Here is a 16,230-nt window from a genome sequence, read left to right as displayed (position 1 = left end):
ACGAGCTCGTGGGGGGGGGGGGGGGGGCGCTGGGGGGGACAAAGAGTGCCGTGATTCGTAATCAGAAGTTTGTCACACCTCACTCGTCCAGAGTCGAAATCAACGAACGGCCACTTCGTATGGAGAGGTCGACAGTGGCCGTCCAATGTTTTGTGGAGCCACCGGCCCCTCTCACATTTCGCCTGGAATGTCTGCCGGCTCTGTGGAGATGACCGGTCTAACAATTAGCACGTGAAAGGTTACCTATCAGCAGCTGCAGAGGAACAGGCAATACCTCTTCAGTGATGCAAAAAACGAAATGCATAACCTACACGAACTCATTTGTATTAAAAGTAAAGCATTCGTAATCGTGCTGCCTCCTCAATAAAACTACTTCTAAATTTTACCGGTTAAGGCCCAACTGAGCTATAAATCTCTTTTTCAGAAGCGACATGGCCGCAGACGACAGCTCAACGAAGTGGCTTATCGTCACGTAGAAAATGTCTAGCAGTCAAATACTCTACACGCACGCTGTTTCTAAATGTGGAGGGAAAACCCGGGGAGGACCCGGAGAAAATCCACGCCACCACGGGGAGAGGAGAGCGCGCAAACCCCAAATATACCGCAGGCGTCAGGGTCGGGATCGAAACCACGTGGCCAGGTAAGCGGCCGCTCAAGTGACGCAAGCCCCGAGGGTCCGGCCCAGGTGCGCCACGAGGAGCGGTCGAGGAGAAGGGATTTCATTGTCGCCGATTTATATATTTGTTGTTATTTTCTTGAGCGAAACTTCGCATGAATTCCCATCTCTGGGTCTTTGTGGGCACGTGTCGGAGGGCTTGCCCCCGTGGTGACGGAGGAGCGGCGTTCAAGTGGCGACTGAAGATGAAGACGACGACAAAATGGAGAAATCACACGCGGGGGGCGGGGGTCAAATGGTTTCTCACGCCGTTCATGTTATGCCCGCTGCCACCGTGAAGGAGCGGTTACCACAGAATTGTGCAAATTCACAGACACGTTACACTTCCTCTGAACACGACATGAACGGTGAACGTACGATACATTTAAAGTGCAAGTCTAGGAAAGCAAATTGAATGCACAGCTAATGCGTGGGCGTCACAGCACAGAGTTATGGGAAACCCCATTACCCGTCTCTCTGTAGGGTGTGATAAATATGTCTGCACGCACGGGGCAACAGGCCTATGTCCAGACTCAAACGAGACTTCTCAACGCTTACATTCTCAGCTGCGAATCCACAGGCAAGACCACATGCCACAGTCGACTTCCAGCAATACATCGATTCACTGAGGATTCCCAGGACCTTTCAGTAAAGTATATCTTGGGTGCAATCGCTCTTGCCTCGTGGCCTTTTGGTTGCTCCGAGCAATATAATCAGCGGACCAACGATGGTGTGGGTGTCATCTTCCTTGCCTGGTATGCGGAAGGTCGGGAGCTCGATCCCGACCCTGACGCCTGCTGTATATTTGGAGTTTGCGTGTTTTCCCCGTGGTCGACGTGGATTATTTTCTCCGGGTCCTTCGCTTTTTCCCCTCCGCAATTAGAATATATAGATTATTTTGCTGCTGTGGATTTCCACATGATAAGCCACTTCGTTGAGCTATCACTTGTGGCCAGGTCGCTCCTGAAAAATAAGCCAATGGCTCAGTGGGCCTTTACCTAATTATATATAATGAAGTCAATTGTTTACTTGAATCTGTATATTTTTATTGATTTGTTAACCTTGCCTATATATTGCACTCCTATCATGTTTTGTGCAGTGTTTGTTGTTGTAACGTTCTGACATGCCCCGACTGGACATCTGTGAAAAAGAGCTTCATAGCTCATCGGATTCCTCCTCCAGTATAAATATTCTGATATTCCGATTCTGTAACCCCCCCCCCCCATCCTTGGACGATTGCACCCGAGTCGCTTCGGCCAGCATTGGCGGCAGGCACCAGTGGCGAACGTGGAACTCGACAAAAGACTTCGACGAAAACCTTCACGCGAGACACGAAGCTCAAGATCAGACGAGACGGAGCTTCCAAAACAGGGGCTGTCGAGGCAGGGGCAACGTACGGAATGGGTACACGGATTATAGCGGGACCACCGTAAACGTCCAAAGGCAGAAGTTCCCAACCTGTGTGTGTACCTCTTTCCCTCCGTACGTATCCCACCGTGCTAATCGGAGGCGAGGGTGGGGCAGGTCAACAAACTACTGCGACTCTGCAAGGCCGTGGTAAGTGGTCCGTGGAACTGTTGCAGATGCGATGGGTTGTGTTTTGTTTGTTTTTGTTTCACGGACCGCTCTTTGTTCTTACCGCCGACACGTTTTGCAATGTTGACGGTGTGGCGCAGCGGGGGGTGGTGGGGGGGTGCGGAAAGGTTTGGAACCACTGCCCGTAGGTGGTGTCGCGAGAACGTGCCGCTTACAATTCGTAGTCTCTAGTTGAGAGAGGTCAAGGGAGCCTTTAAGTGAACCGGCAGCCAATCAGGGCTTGGATGGTATGGGGCAGCTGCGTCCACCAAGATCCCCCCTCCCCTCCCCCGTATAGCCTTAATAGATTGTTGGGGCAAGTGCTGTTAGCGAGCACCTATGAAGGCCAGTGCGGCACACGACGGGGTCGGTGGCCAGCACAACGCCCGGCCGCCTTTGTCTCCCCAGTGGCGATGTTTACACATCACACCAGGTGCTCATTTGAGACTGAGCCGACTTAGGGGAGGCCCAGGACCGGTTCGGATAATTGTCACTTGGTGTTGGCCGTGAGCGGGAATCGAACTCGGGTCGTCGGGTTCGTAGCGCAGCGCGCTAACCGCTGCTCCACCACTCCCCGTTACACACGCGCGCGTGCTCTTGTGCTTGTCAGCAATGTTGCAACAACGGGGCTCCTGTCTGACAACAGCGATCAGCAAGACTGGGCACTGCTCAAGGGACGGACACACAGCATCTGCCAGCAAAACCTAAAACACGTGCGTGAATATACCGAGCAGTTTAAACAGGTGCACGCGCACACGCACGCGCACGCACGAGCGCGTGTGCGCGTGCGTGCGTGATAATTGCAACACCACTCTGTATGCGGACGGAGTTGCAAAGGGGAGCGCAACTCCTTGGTTAATGAAAGGTCAAATGTAGTTGGCTGCGAGGTCACGGATTAATTTCACAGCTCAACATTCAAGGAAGCCAGGCAGCGCCTGTATAAGGCAGCAAACAGCACAGCAAGTATGCTCCCAGTAGGGCTATCTGTGCAGCATTACTGCTACCCAACCCTGAATTCTTGTCGCAGCCACCCACGGTACCTGAGTGGACCGCACAGACCCCCCCCCCTCCCCCGGTGCTCGGGTCACGCTCTGGCGGCCGGTGGTGACGGACTGAGCAGTGGCAACTGATGTCCCAGCGTTCGTGGAATCCGTTGACCGACTAGACCAGGATTCCTGACTACTTTGCAGAGGTGGGGGGTAGGGGGCAGGGAGCACTTTCGTCGAGAAGACATCATCAGCGGTGTGAGGGCCGCCACACCATTTGAAACCATTGGGGGTTTAACAGCAGCACGATCGGGGTGTTTTCACTTGCTGTGTAATGTCGGGGGTCACACATCAGGGGCCGCACTAAAGGCCACCAGGGACCGCCAGTGGCCCGCAGGCCTTGCAGTGAAGAACACCGCTGCAGTGGGACAAGTTAAAGGTCAGCCGCCTTCGTTTTAGCGGCGTTTGAGATCTCCCTCTGCGATTGTCCTCCGGTTGGCGACAAAGTTCGTCCCCACACATCGAAAAACGTGGTGATGGTAAAGGTACAGCCTTGAAATTTCTAGATCGGGGGCCACTTACTGGTGAAAGTGCCTCCCCTCTAAAGGGGACAATCCCGACCGTCGGTAAAGATTTCTTGGGATAGATGTTTTAAATTCAATAGGACGGAAGCTGCCGATGTCCCAAGCCTGCAAAGAGCCGGTCGAGCGGCAGGCATGGAGGGCCCCACAACTCGAACGGTCGCGAGCGACTTGCGTCTCGGAGACTGTTGAGCCCTCGGCCGCAGACTCGCGTGTTAAGGCGGCCGTCCGAGCGGGCCCCTGCGGACGGGGAGATTCCACTCAGATCCACGCTCCCTTCTCGACATCTCCTCCAGGCACTTGCGTCACGTGACGGTCACGTCCCTTGATCCACCACGAAGCCCCTTCGAGCCACCCCGCGCGAGCGTTGGGCGGTTGCTTAATCACGCGCACCCTTCTGCATGACGTCCAACGTTTTCGCTCCGGCTGCTGGGAGCTCCCTCCAGCCCCGTGTCTCGCGGCCTCCTCTTCAAAAGTCGCTCGAACGGTCGAAGATCCGAGCGGCGCGCGGAGCGTGGACGCCGTCTCGCGCGGCCAGGCAAGGGCGCGGCGACGACACCGGAGAGCCGTCTCATGTGTCCTGTGCTCCGGCGGCGCCGCCGCCGCCGCCGCCACCGCTGCCTCGCAGCAGCCTCACGACCCTCCGGGCGTACGCGTCGCGCAGATTCCTCCCGCCGTCGCCGCCGGCGCCGGCCACGGTGGCCGCGGCGGCGGCGGCGGCGAGGCGCTCCTGCGAGAGGCTCCGCGCGAGCCTGCGCAGCGTCTTGCCCTGCCGCGCCGACGAGTCACGCGCCCGCAGCGTCACGTAGTACTCGGAGAACTTGTCGTTGATGGTGGCGATGGGCAGCGCGAGCACCAGGATGCCAAAGAGGATGCAGAGGAAGGCGACCGCCTTGCCCGCCGCCGTGTCGGGCCGGATGTCGCCGTAGCCCACCGTGGTCATGGAGGCGATGGCCCACCACCAGGCGGCGGGTACGCTCGGGTAGAGCGAGTTGGGCTCGGAGCCCTCGAGCGCGTGCTCCAGCGCCGCGAAGATGGAGATGCCCACGGAGAGGAAGAGCATGAGCATGCCCACCTCCTCGTAGCAGCGCGCCAGCGTCGTGCCCAGCGCGCGCAGCCCTGCGCGAGGAGAGACGCGTGGGGGGGGGGGGGTGCACTCGGGGTCAGGTGGGGGGGGCTCTGGGTCAGGTGTGGGGGAGGGCTCGGGGTCAGGTGGGGGGGGCTCGGGGTCAGGTGTGGGGGGACTATCGAGTGGGGGGCTCAGGGTCAGTTGTGGGGGGCTCGGGGTCAGGTGTGGGGGGGGGCCTGTACTGTCGAGTGGGGGGCTCAGGGTCAGGCGTGGGGGGCTCGGGTTCAGGTGTAAAGTCAGTACAGACCAAGTCAAGTAACGTATGCAAACTGCGGATCTGTCTTTGTTATGTTTCCTCTTGCAAATATGATTCATGTTTGTTTCATGAAAGTAACTTTAAACTGTATTTGTGCTGATTTCGTTTTTCATTGGATGGTAGCAAAATGCTGTGTTGCTGTCGTGATTTAAATTCACACGTTTGGTCTGGTGCCAATAAACTGCAACTTAAATCGCTACCAATGCGATCTTCTCTCAAAACTGCTCTAGAGAAGTTGTACACCCCTAGCTGCCACTGCTATTCATTGGCGTAAAATAAAATAAAATGTTTCGCTCCGGATGACGCTGCAAAGTATTATCTGTATTTTGATTTAGCGTGCTGATCTTAAAGGTGCATTGAAAAACTTGATACTCCGACTGATGCTTCTGTTGTTGTGGAGTAACTCATGCAGCCAGCTATGGCTCTAGGATTTGGTGCTACATGTTATTTATGTAATTTATTATAAACATTCGGTCACAGCCCCTGTGATCACTGTTACGTTGCAATTATGGCTTTATTTTTTGGTGATTTCGAAAAGTTTTTTGGTTTGGACATGTTTGTTTTGTTGTAGTACGGAGTTAGCCTGATGGCCTTAATCTAAGTTTTCTTGTTGTTATATATTTTCTTGGTTCTTTCGGTAAAGTCACGTAGAAGGGAAACAATAAAATAATAAAAATATAAAACAATAAAATTCTCACGACGTTTCGACTGCAACACAAGCAATCATCATCAGGTGTGAAAACCACAGCAAGAACATTTTTCAAAAGTGGAGGTTTTTTTATTGTTTCCCTTCTACGTGACTTTACCGAAAGAACCAAGAATATTAATCCCTGCAGTCACGAAAGCTTTAAATCAAAATTTCTTGTGGTTGTTGTTGTTTGACTTGCATCCCACTGGGATTTTTTGCACACAGCGTTGGTGTACGGTGCTTTTTTTCAGGAATATTTTGCTGGTTTTTTTTCATGGATTTTCTGTTTGCACAGTCACATAGTCACTTTAACATGTTTTTCTTGTTCGTGTTTTTGTTGTTTTTGTTTGTTGTGGTTGCACCCGATTCAAGAGCCGAATGGCTCACAGGGCTATTCCAAAATAAATAAACTGAAACTGGTGGGGTCATTCCGTGGTAATACTAAAACACAGCAGCCCCTTTTAGCAATCCACAGCCGAATCATAATTTGTATTTATCCTGGAAATAATCCGATTAGCTATGAAATTCACAGATGTCCAGCAGGGGTGGGTCATCAAGTTGTGGTCATGAGGTTGTGTGACCAAACTTCACCACGCTGGTCAGCGGATGAATTTTCAGTCAGGTTATTCTATGGTAAATATTCAACTCTGCTACTGCGATTTCAGCTCTCTGGCTGTGGTTCTGCTCTGCGGTGGAACGATGCGTCACGCGATATTTAATCACGTCTATAAGTTCTCCCTTGCAAATGACACGCGTGTCTCCGTGGGTTTTAAGTTAAATTTACGCGTCTGTGAGTGTGTTGTTATTGTTTTTGTTTAATTCTGGCGCGTGCTTCGCGAGGTTACGAGATGGGTATCTTCTGGAACCCCCACTACGGTCAGCAGAGGCTCCCTTATTCACGTCAGCGATCACCCTCGAGGGAGACCGCACAGCGACTTGCGGAGTCGCTCCGTGGCTCCTTCGTGCCCGGTCAAGAGCCGTGCCTCTCACGCCAATCACCGGTTACAGGGAGGGAGGGATGGATTGAGGGAAGGGGCGGTAAACGTCCAAGGGACTTGCGGGAAAGCCGGGCAGTCTCTTTGCAACTCATTACACACAGAGTGCTCGCCACAAAATTAACCGCAATACCATGCTGGTCTCGTCAAGGGGCATAAGCCATCACGCGAACTGCTAATATCCTCGCAGCAGCGGCTTTTGGCTGCTGGTCATCGAACAAAGACGGTCATCGCATTGCGCGCTTTCAAATACGCTGCTGCGGCCGTGTGGAACTCTCTACCTTTCGATATTATGAAGCCACCGGAGCTATACGCTTTTAAACAATCTGGATTGGAAAACAATTCTTTACAACTGCTTTTTGTGTTTAGTTTGTTGTCCTTTCCCCGCACCTCTGATTAGCACGGTTGGCTACGTACGGTGCGAAAGAAATCAACATGCATACGGACTGTAACGTCTAAGGGACGCGTGGGCTGCTAGTACTTTTGTAAATTGCTTAATCAAATAAAAGAAAATCCGCTATCCATGACCGCCTGACACCATCAGATCCCTGCACTTGAGAATCCGGTTCTATCTGAAGTGGCAGGCGGATTTAAACCTCGGGTCTCCACCGTGATGAACTTGCAGAGGGGCTCAGCCAAACTTTATTTTCACGTCATCGGTTCGTGTGGTCCAGCAACAGTGCAACGCAATACTGGCAAGGGTTGATTTACTAACAATGCTGCATCACATTGATCCCCCGTACAGCCTCAACAGAATGTTGGGGCAGGTGATGTTAGCGGGTAACACCTATAAAGGCTGAAACGGCACACGAAGGGGCTGGGTGGCAAGCATCATGCCCGGCCGCCTTTGTCTCCCAAGTAGCGATGTTTACACACCGCACCAGGTACGCGTTTAAGGCTGAGTCGACTTAGGGGAGGCCTAGAACCGGTTCAGATATTCGTCACTGGTATTGGCCGTGAGAGGGAATCGAACTCGGGTCGCCGGGTTCGTAGCATGGCGTGCTAACCACTACACTACCGCTCCCCTCCACGCACACACGTACACATGCACGTACACAAACAAGCACACACTACACGCACGCACGCCAATACCAATACCCCGCCATTCACCACTACGTTACGGTGACGTCACCTGTGCCAGGCCAGGTGCACTTTGAGGCCACGTGAAGTGTCGAAGGCTCGCTGAGAGGAGGTCTCGGGACAGACCCAGGTGCCGTGGGTTGGCTGACTGAATTGGCTGGTAGATGCACCAGCTGTACCCCCATACTGTGCCAACTTGCTGCGTTTTCGCCACCTGGTGCTCCGCTCGTTGTTGTGAGCGTCGCTCCTCCGCCCTCCGTTGTTGCTGTAGGGCGACTGCCTCCAACTAACCAGTAGCGTCCTTCACGAGCCTCCTCCATAGAAGCCGATCTTGACACCGCTGGTACCAGTCATCGGCAAGTCCACTCAGCTCCACGTCCTCTGGTACCACATCACTCCATCTCTTCTCTAGCCCGTGCCACGCCCGTTTAACCTCCTCGATCCGGCCGAACAAAAGCTGTTTAGTCACACGGTGTCTGGGCATGCGGGCTACATGACCCAGCCAACTTGCTGCATTGTATCCGTCCGAGGTTCCGCACCCCCCCCCCCCCCCCACATATGTATACACCCACAAAGACAAAGATCCCCCGTATAGCCTTAACATACCGTTGGGGCAAGTGCTTTTAGCGAGCACCTCTGAAGGCCGCCACGGGACACGAGGGGGTGGGTGGCCAACACCACGCCCGGCCGCCTTTGTCTCCCTAGCGGCGATATTTACACATGGCACTAGGGACTCATTTGAGGCTGAGTCGACCTAGGGGAGGCCCGGGACCGGTTCAGATAATCGTCACCGGTGTTGCCCGTGAGCGGGAATCGAACCCGGGTCGCCGGGTTCGTAGCGCAGCACAGCCGCTAACCGTTACACTATCGCACACACACACCCAGACACACACACACACACCCCCACACACACACCCCCACACACACATCCACACACACCCCCACACACACACACACCCCCCACACACACCCCCACACACACACACACCCCCACACACACCCCCACACACACCCCCCCACACACACACACCCACACCCCCCACACACACACACCCACACACACACACCCCCCACACACACACACCCCCACACACACCCACACACACGGACGTACCCGTGGAGTGCCTCCCCAGCTTGAGGAGGCGCAGTGCGCGAAGGAGGCGCACAGTCTGCAGCGCGCGTCCCGCGTTGCCGAGATCACCGCCGCCGCCACCACCGCCGCCGCTAGCATCGGCGGCGGCAGCGGCGGCCCCTGAGTTGTGCTGCTGCTGCTGCTGTTGGACTCTCTCGATCAGCGCCGTGATGTAGTAGGGCGCGATCGCGAGCAGGTCCACCACGTTGGAGAAGCGCGCGAGGAAGCGCAGCTTGCGGGGCGCGCACGCGGCGCGGCACGAGAACTCGACAGTGAACCACGCGGTGCAGGCGCTCTCGAGCGCCGCGAACGCCTCCTGCGCCGCGGCGCCCTCGTAGGCCGTCATGAGGCACATGTTGACCACCGAGAGGAGCACGAAGCTCACGGAGAGGAGCGACACGGCGCGCGCCGTCCGCGACGACTCGGGGCTCTCGAGGAGCTCGAGGACACGCACCCGCAGCGGGCCGCACCGCGCGCCCTCGGTCAGCAGCAGCTGCCGCTCCTCGTCCTCCTGCGCCTGCTGCTTCGAACCGAACTCCTCGGTGGGGAACTGCTGCTGCTGTTGCTGCTGCTGAGCCGCCGCGGTGCTTAGGATGGTGTCGCGTTTGCGCCCGAAGCGGTCGCGGCAGCAGCGCGCCAGGCTGGGCTCCGAGATGCCCCAGTACTCCATCTCCTGCAGGAAGGCGGCGGCGCAGAGGCCCTCGTGCACGTGCAGGCGGCCCGTGCGGTAGAAGGCGAGGACGTAGCCGAACGTCTCGGCGCTGCGGTCGAAGAAGAACTCGCGCGAGGAGGGGTCCGCGTCGTCGCACAGATCGACGAAGGCGGCCGAGCCGAGCACAGCGCCATCCGCCGGTCCCTCCGGCGCGACCGCCTCGGGGCCTCCCGCTGCGGTCACGGCCGAGCGATCGAGGGGGTCGCCGAACGTCACGCCCGAGTGGGAGGACGACCTGGCCGCCAGCCTCCCGAGGCGGCTGTCCGGATGAGCCTCGAGCAGCTCGCGGGGCACGAAGTGCTTGCTACCACCCACGTTCACGCAGAGGCCGCGGGGCCCGTCCGGGTTCGAGTCCCCTACCGGGTCTGGCGAGTGGGATCCTCTTCTTCTTACTCCTCTTCCTCCTCCTCCGCTAAACCGCCCGACTGAGCGAGCGTACGAAGAGGGTGCTGGCATCGTCAGTCGGGGCTTCTCTGTTTGTCCTCGCTCCTCTGCGTTGCGCGCCGCGTGCTGGGTGCAGGGGTGTTTACCTGTGCGCGCACGCGCGCGTGCGTGCGTGCGCGTGTGTGTGCGTGTGTGCAGAGAGAGGGAATGCGCAGTGGTTAGTGCGCTACGCATAGAATCCGGCGAACTGAAATTGATTCCCGCTCGCCACGACCAACATCAGTGACGATTATCTGAACTGTTCCTGGGCCTCCCTTAGGTCTACTCAGCCACACATTCGTATCAGGTGCGACGTATAAACATTGCCACTAAGGGAGATAAAGGCGGCAGGTCGTGGGTCGTGGTGTTGGTGACCCACTCCCTCGGGTGCCGCTCCGGCCTTAACAGGTGCTCGCAAACAGCACTCGCCCCTACAGTTTGTTAAAGGCTATGGGGGTGTGGGGAATTTGTCTTTGCAGGTAGAGAGCGAGTGGTGGTTACGAGCACGTGTCGGCTCGTGTGTCATCCTCCAGAGAATCGTGACACCCAACACGCTGCGCCGCACTCAGCACCGCACCCGTTGCCCAATTCACGCTCGGGTGATATCATCGTCACCATCGACCATGGTCGATCCACTGCTGGACGAAGGCCTCCCCAAGCAGCCGCCGCCATCTAACGCGACCCCTGCGATGCGGGAATCCACCCAGCAGCTGCCCACGAGCTTCGACGCCATCGCTCCGTCTCCCTGGTGCACGTGCTCTTGTTAGCCGTGGCCGGACACGCATCGTGCGCAGACCTCTGAGTTCGTGGCGCAGTGCTCTAACCACTGCGCCACCAACCCCTCACATACGTACTGGATATATTAAAGCCGGCACGGCACACGAGGGAAGGGGGGGTGATCAGCACCGCGCCCGGCCCGCCTTTGTCTCCCCAGTGCTGAAGTTTAAGCTCCTCGCGAGGTAACTCGTTAAGGTCGAGTCGACCTTGTGACGGCCCAGGACCGGTTCGGATATTCGTCACCGATATTGGCCGTGAACGGCACTCCAACTCGAGTCACCGGGTTCGTAGCGCAGCACGCTAACCACCATACGACCGCTCCCCAGACGTTCACTCCACACACCGATGCGTGTGATCTACACAACACATCGGGACTGATGTGTGGGACATTTGGGATAACTGAGGCAGGCAGTCACGGGGCTTAATGAGATCCAAACTGGTCTCAAGTGCTAACTGATGTACGGCATGCATTCCCACTATTGAGCCAATTAAGAGAGGCGTTCGGTTATTGACGGCCACCCGTGGTGAAAATGGTTTAACAGCGCATTGCACTTGCGATCCGGAGGCCGCCGGTTCGACTCCATCACCTCGCGCGGCAGCTGAAACAAGGGAGCACGTTTCTTAAATCCCCACCCGCACGGCCTCTGCGGGTGAAGCCCGGCTGTAAATGAACCCCGTGTGAATAAATGGTTCCACCGCAGCAATTGGGTCGCGAATGGGCATGTCGCGGTGTGGTGGGGTAACGCGTGGGTACTCGCAGCCTCTTCCTAGACGTGCGTGGATAGCTCCCTCGAGCGGAGGGCCCCTTCCGCCAACAGTGGTGTGACAAAGTCAACTTGCAGGGGCTGCGCCTTTGAGCGCGCCGCTCAGGGCTGTGGCGTCCGCGTGGCGTTGCGACTCGGGGGTTTGAGCTCACAAATGAGGAAGGTCGCGAGTTCAACTCCCGCGTGCGGCGGGGGTTGGGGGTGGTTGAGACACAGCGAATTTAAAAACGAGGACCACTTTACGTGGATATTTTTGGTGGCCGTCCTGTTGGTGTGGTTTGGCGTGACTCCCCCGCTCGCCATAGGAATATGGATTTCCTGCCCACTGGCACAGGGCTTTCAGTGTAGAGGAGCAACCGTTTCCTGCTCTCTGGAGCAGGGAGAACATTTTTTTTACTGCATCAGCTGCCAGTGAATTTAAATTAACGAGGAGCAACCACGCATTATACGTGGCGATGTGGTCGTGCTGTTGCATTTTTGGCACGCTCCCAAAACGATCATTCCTGCATCAAAAAAGCTGCGCTCTCCATCCGACACGGGCGTGTAAATCGATAACACCACAAATATGGTCATGTGTTTGAATAATGCCCCTCATTTATCCAGGAGAGTCCCACTGGGTCTCGAGACCGTTTTGCTGTCGTTGTTGTTGTTGTTATTGTCAGGATCATTCTGCCATGCGATGTTTGGTCAATTCCATTCTTTAGCGCTTAGCGTGTGGGGAGGCAGCAGTTGGAGCACCCGGACAAAGCGCTCCACATTTGGTCTTGGAGATTGCACGCCGGGCTCCGCTCCTGTCAGCGTCATTGTGGGATCGTTATTCATCCGATCCTTACCACCCAGCTCATAACCTTCAAAATAATGGGGTGCCGCGGTGGCCGAAATGTTAACTCCCTCGCCGGGTGTGCAGGAGGTTGTGGGTTCGAACCCTGATGCCTGCTGTATATTTGGAGTTTGCGTGTCTTTCTCTCCCCGTGGTCGCGTGGATTTCTCCGGGTCCTCCCGTTTTTCCCTCCAACAACAATCAACAACATCACGCGTTTCGAGTATTTAGCTGCTATAAATTTCCACGTGATAAACCACTTCGTTGTGATCAGGTTGTTTCTGAAATAGAGCTACATAGCTCATTGAACATTACTTGGTAAAAAAAAATCGTAGTTTATCGTTTCTCTTTCATTGTCTGACATATCAGCATTGTTGTCAATATAATAATTTGCATGAACTTACCAATGGTCGTGCACGTAGAATCCCACTGAAATGTGTTACTCGGAAACACCGCCGGTTGAAATCACACGAGATGTTCCCTTTTATGCTTGGTTCTGTTTGGGGTGTTTATTCATTTAAGCCTCCACTCGGGATAACATGCTAAACTCGAGTCATTTGGCGAAGAGACCGGAGGGCTTTGGAAGATATACCCCACGCACGTGAGTGAGGAACACTCAACTTATACACACGTAGAGCAGAAAACGACTTGCTGTACTGCACACTATGATCACAGTCTGGGTGTCTCACACCGGCTCTATCCCGTCATGATCCACCAACCCCATATGGACGACGAGCATCCATCGTGATCACAACACCCAGAATATATATATTTTTGGTCGAAAAAAGTAATACTCGTATTTTAGATTCGGGCTAAAAAATCGTCATCGTCGCCTTCAGCCATGGTCGATCCAATGCTGGAAGAAGACCCTCCCCAAACCACCTACATATCCAATGCAACGATCGCGCGACTTTCGGACTGGACCACCACCACCACCACGACGCGTGGACCCTACCTCGCTACGCCGCTCGGCACGATGGGAAGGCGCCACTCCGATTGAGCTGGAGCCCAGCCGCTTGAGAATCGGCCGAGCACACAGCGAGCATCACGCCCGCGTAGCTCCTTGGACTTTTTGTTGTTGTTGCTCAAAATGCCCCCGCCTCTCGTGAACGACTAAAGGTGTCGCGGGGCCTTTAACGGCCACTTGCATCGGCACGTGGCGCGCGAGCTTTGGTCAATGCCGAGTCACTGAGCGACTGCGCCGGGGAAGTGAAACCCCGTGGGTTGCGTGCACGGCGACTCAGCGGTGAGCACACGGAACGCTTAGCTGGACGCGATTCCAAATCGTGGCAAAACAAACAAACAAACAAACGGATTAATCACCCAAGCGACCCGGGTACTCGTGCACACGCGTGCGTCGTCACGGTGAAGAACGCTCGAGAGCGGCGCGCGCTGTTGCCGCGACGTGCCCTGGCTTACATTTTTTTGTGTTTCTCACAAACAAACAAAAAAAGCGTTAAATTGCCGCGGAACGGCGCTCGGTTTTGGCACCATATCTTCACGCGCGCGATGCGTTGCGCCGGCCGAAGGCCCGCGGAAACGTGGGACAAACAAACAGCGTGCAACGCGATCTGTTTATATGTAAAAGTGCCCGTTAGAGGAACGTCGTGTTTCGGGTTAGCTGGGCCTTTGCGTGCTCGACGATTGAATGCGGTTCGGAGCGTGCGTGTCTGCGCGTCCAACAGCGAAGTATTTAATCAACAGACTTTTAACGCAACAAACATAAACGTGTGAATTACTTCGTGATTTGATTTTCGGGAAGTCGCGCTAATGGCTACGTAATGATGTCACAATGCACAAATAGACAGCGGCACCTCCCCGATCTCACGTAATTCGATTTATGAAATGTTACCGCTCGCTCAGTAATGCCTCGTGGTGGGAATAATCAAACAAACCCCTTGACAAGTTTGTATAATCTGTCCCGAAGCTCAATCCGTAGAGAGGCAACGTCCATTGTGATAGACCACCGTCATTACCCGACTCTCCCTTGCACATATTATACGTTGTTCATCTGGGCTGACACACCCGGTTGATAAAATATGGGATCCTATATGTTCAGAGTAGAACAGATGTCACGTGCATTGCAGAGTTCCAAACATGAACGCCGGAGTCTGGTGCGGCACCCGCATTCACTCACCTACTTACCCATCGCAAAACCAAGACAAAGATCCCCCGTATAGTCTTTAGCAAACTGTTGGGACAAGTGCCCGTTAGCGAACACCTACGTCACACGAGGGGGTGGGTGGCCAGCACCACGCCCGTCTGACCTTTGTCTCCCCAGTGGCGATGTTTACACGCCGCACGAGGTACTCATGTGAGGCTGAGTCGATCTAGGGGAGGCCCAGGAACAGTTCAGATAATCTCCACTGTTACTAATCGTGAGCTGGAATGGAACTCATGTCGCCGGTTCTGTAACACGGTACGCTAACCACGACATTAACGCTCCCCATTACGAATCACACTCACTCATTCACCCACTCCTTGGCTCACTTGCACACTCACCCATTCACTGAAATACCAAACATTTCACCCACTCATTCACTCAAGTATCAATCATACATCCATTCTCACCCATTGTCATACAGCCACCCATCAACTTACGAATTCACTCATTCGTCCAACCAATTATTGACCCAGTCATTAACTCACCCACTCACCCACTGACTCGCTCAGTCATCTACTCCCTAATTCATTCACTTACCCACTCATTCAGCCACCCACTCACCCGCCCAATTAACCATCAATAATTCACACGCTCACTCGCTCACCCACTCATCCACCCACCGACTCACACCCCCCCTCCCCATTTCACTCACCATATCACTCACTCATTCACCGACCCACACATACACGCACCCACCCTACTCGCCATCTCATTCGCTCACTCATCTCACCTGTTGGAATGACAGCGCAGCCTCGTCCCGCACAGCCACTCCGCACGTCTCCTCTTCGTGGCGGCGCACGCGGTCACGGGACGGAGCCAGCGCATGGCCGTCACCCTCGGCTCGCGTCTCTTGGCGATCTCCGCGAGCCTCCGCGTGTAGCGGCAGCAGCAGCAGCTCACGGATCTCCCCCCCCCTACCACCACCACCCACGCTCCCCTTTTCAGTCACGAGAGTGGCGCAGAGCAAGCGGAGGGAGCGCCCAACACCCACTCAACTCTCTCTCCACGAGCAGCAGCAGCAGCCCATTTGCCGTCCAGCTCCCACGCCCAGTCAAACGCGGCCGCACGCGTTGTGGCAGGGGCGGGGATGGAGGGTGAGCTGGGGGCAGGAGGGTGGCGTTAAAGTGTTGCCACGTGGATTTTTCTGTTGCCCCCCCCCCACCGCCGCCAAACCTTCATCACCACGACAGCGACCACCGCCTCTAGCACCATCCTTCCACTACCACCACCACTACCACCACCACCTCTAGCACCATCCCTCCACTACCACCACCACCGCCTCTAGCACCATCCCTCCACTACCACCACCACCGCCTCTAGCACCATCCCTCCACTACCACCACCACCACCACCGCCTCTAGCACCATCCCTCCACTACCACCACCACTACCACCACCTCTAGCACCATCCCTCCACTACCACCACCACCGCCTCTAGCACCATCCCTCCACTACCACCACCACCGCCTCTAGCACCATCCCTCCACTACCACC

The 16,230-nt window shown here is 55.5% G+C and overlaps 1 protein-coding gene across 3 annotated transcripts; it reads right to left on the bottom strand.

Moving 5' to 3' along the window:
- Nucleotides 1–907: 907 nt before the first annotated feature.
- LOC116941542 (potassium voltage-gated channel subfamily V member 1) lies at nt 908–15,952 on the bottom strand. Of its 3 annotated transcripts, none has more exons than XM_032952695.2 (3): nt 15,468–15,952; nt 9,060–10,319; nt 908–4,916 (listed from the first exon to the last, which is right to left on the bottom strand). In XM_032952695.2, exons 2-3 carry the CDS (start codon nt 10,243–10,245, stop codon nt 4,369–4,371), a joined length of 1,734 nt encoding a protein of 577 aa, XP_032808586.1. In that variant the 5' UTR covers nt 10,246–10,319; nt 15,468–15,952; the 3' UTR covers nt 908–4,368. The 3 variants fall into 3 exon arrangements, with proteins under 3 accessions (XP_032808586.1, XP_032808587.1, XP_075922751.1); XM_032952696.2 differs by lacking the exon at nt 15,468–15,952 and adding an exon at nt 13,529–15,457; XM_076066636.1 differs by lacking the exon at nt 15,468–15,952 and having other exon boundaries at nt 9,060–11,052.
- Between the last annotated feature and the right edge of the window lie 278 nt (nt 15,953–16,230).

This window comes from Petromyzon marinus, chromosome 12 (genome assembly GCF_048934315.1).
Source record: "Petromyzon marinus isolate PM22_M1 ecotype Great Lakes invasive population chromosome 12, UKy_Petmar_22M1.pri1.0, whole genome shotgun sequence".
In the NCBI taxonomy this organism is placed as follows: Eukaryota; Metazoa; Chordata; class Hyperoartia; order Petromyzontiformes; family Petromyzontidae; genus Petromyzon; species Petromyzon marinus.
Note: the sequence above shows the minus strand (reverse complement) of the source record. Positions and strands in the feature narration are given on the sequence as shown.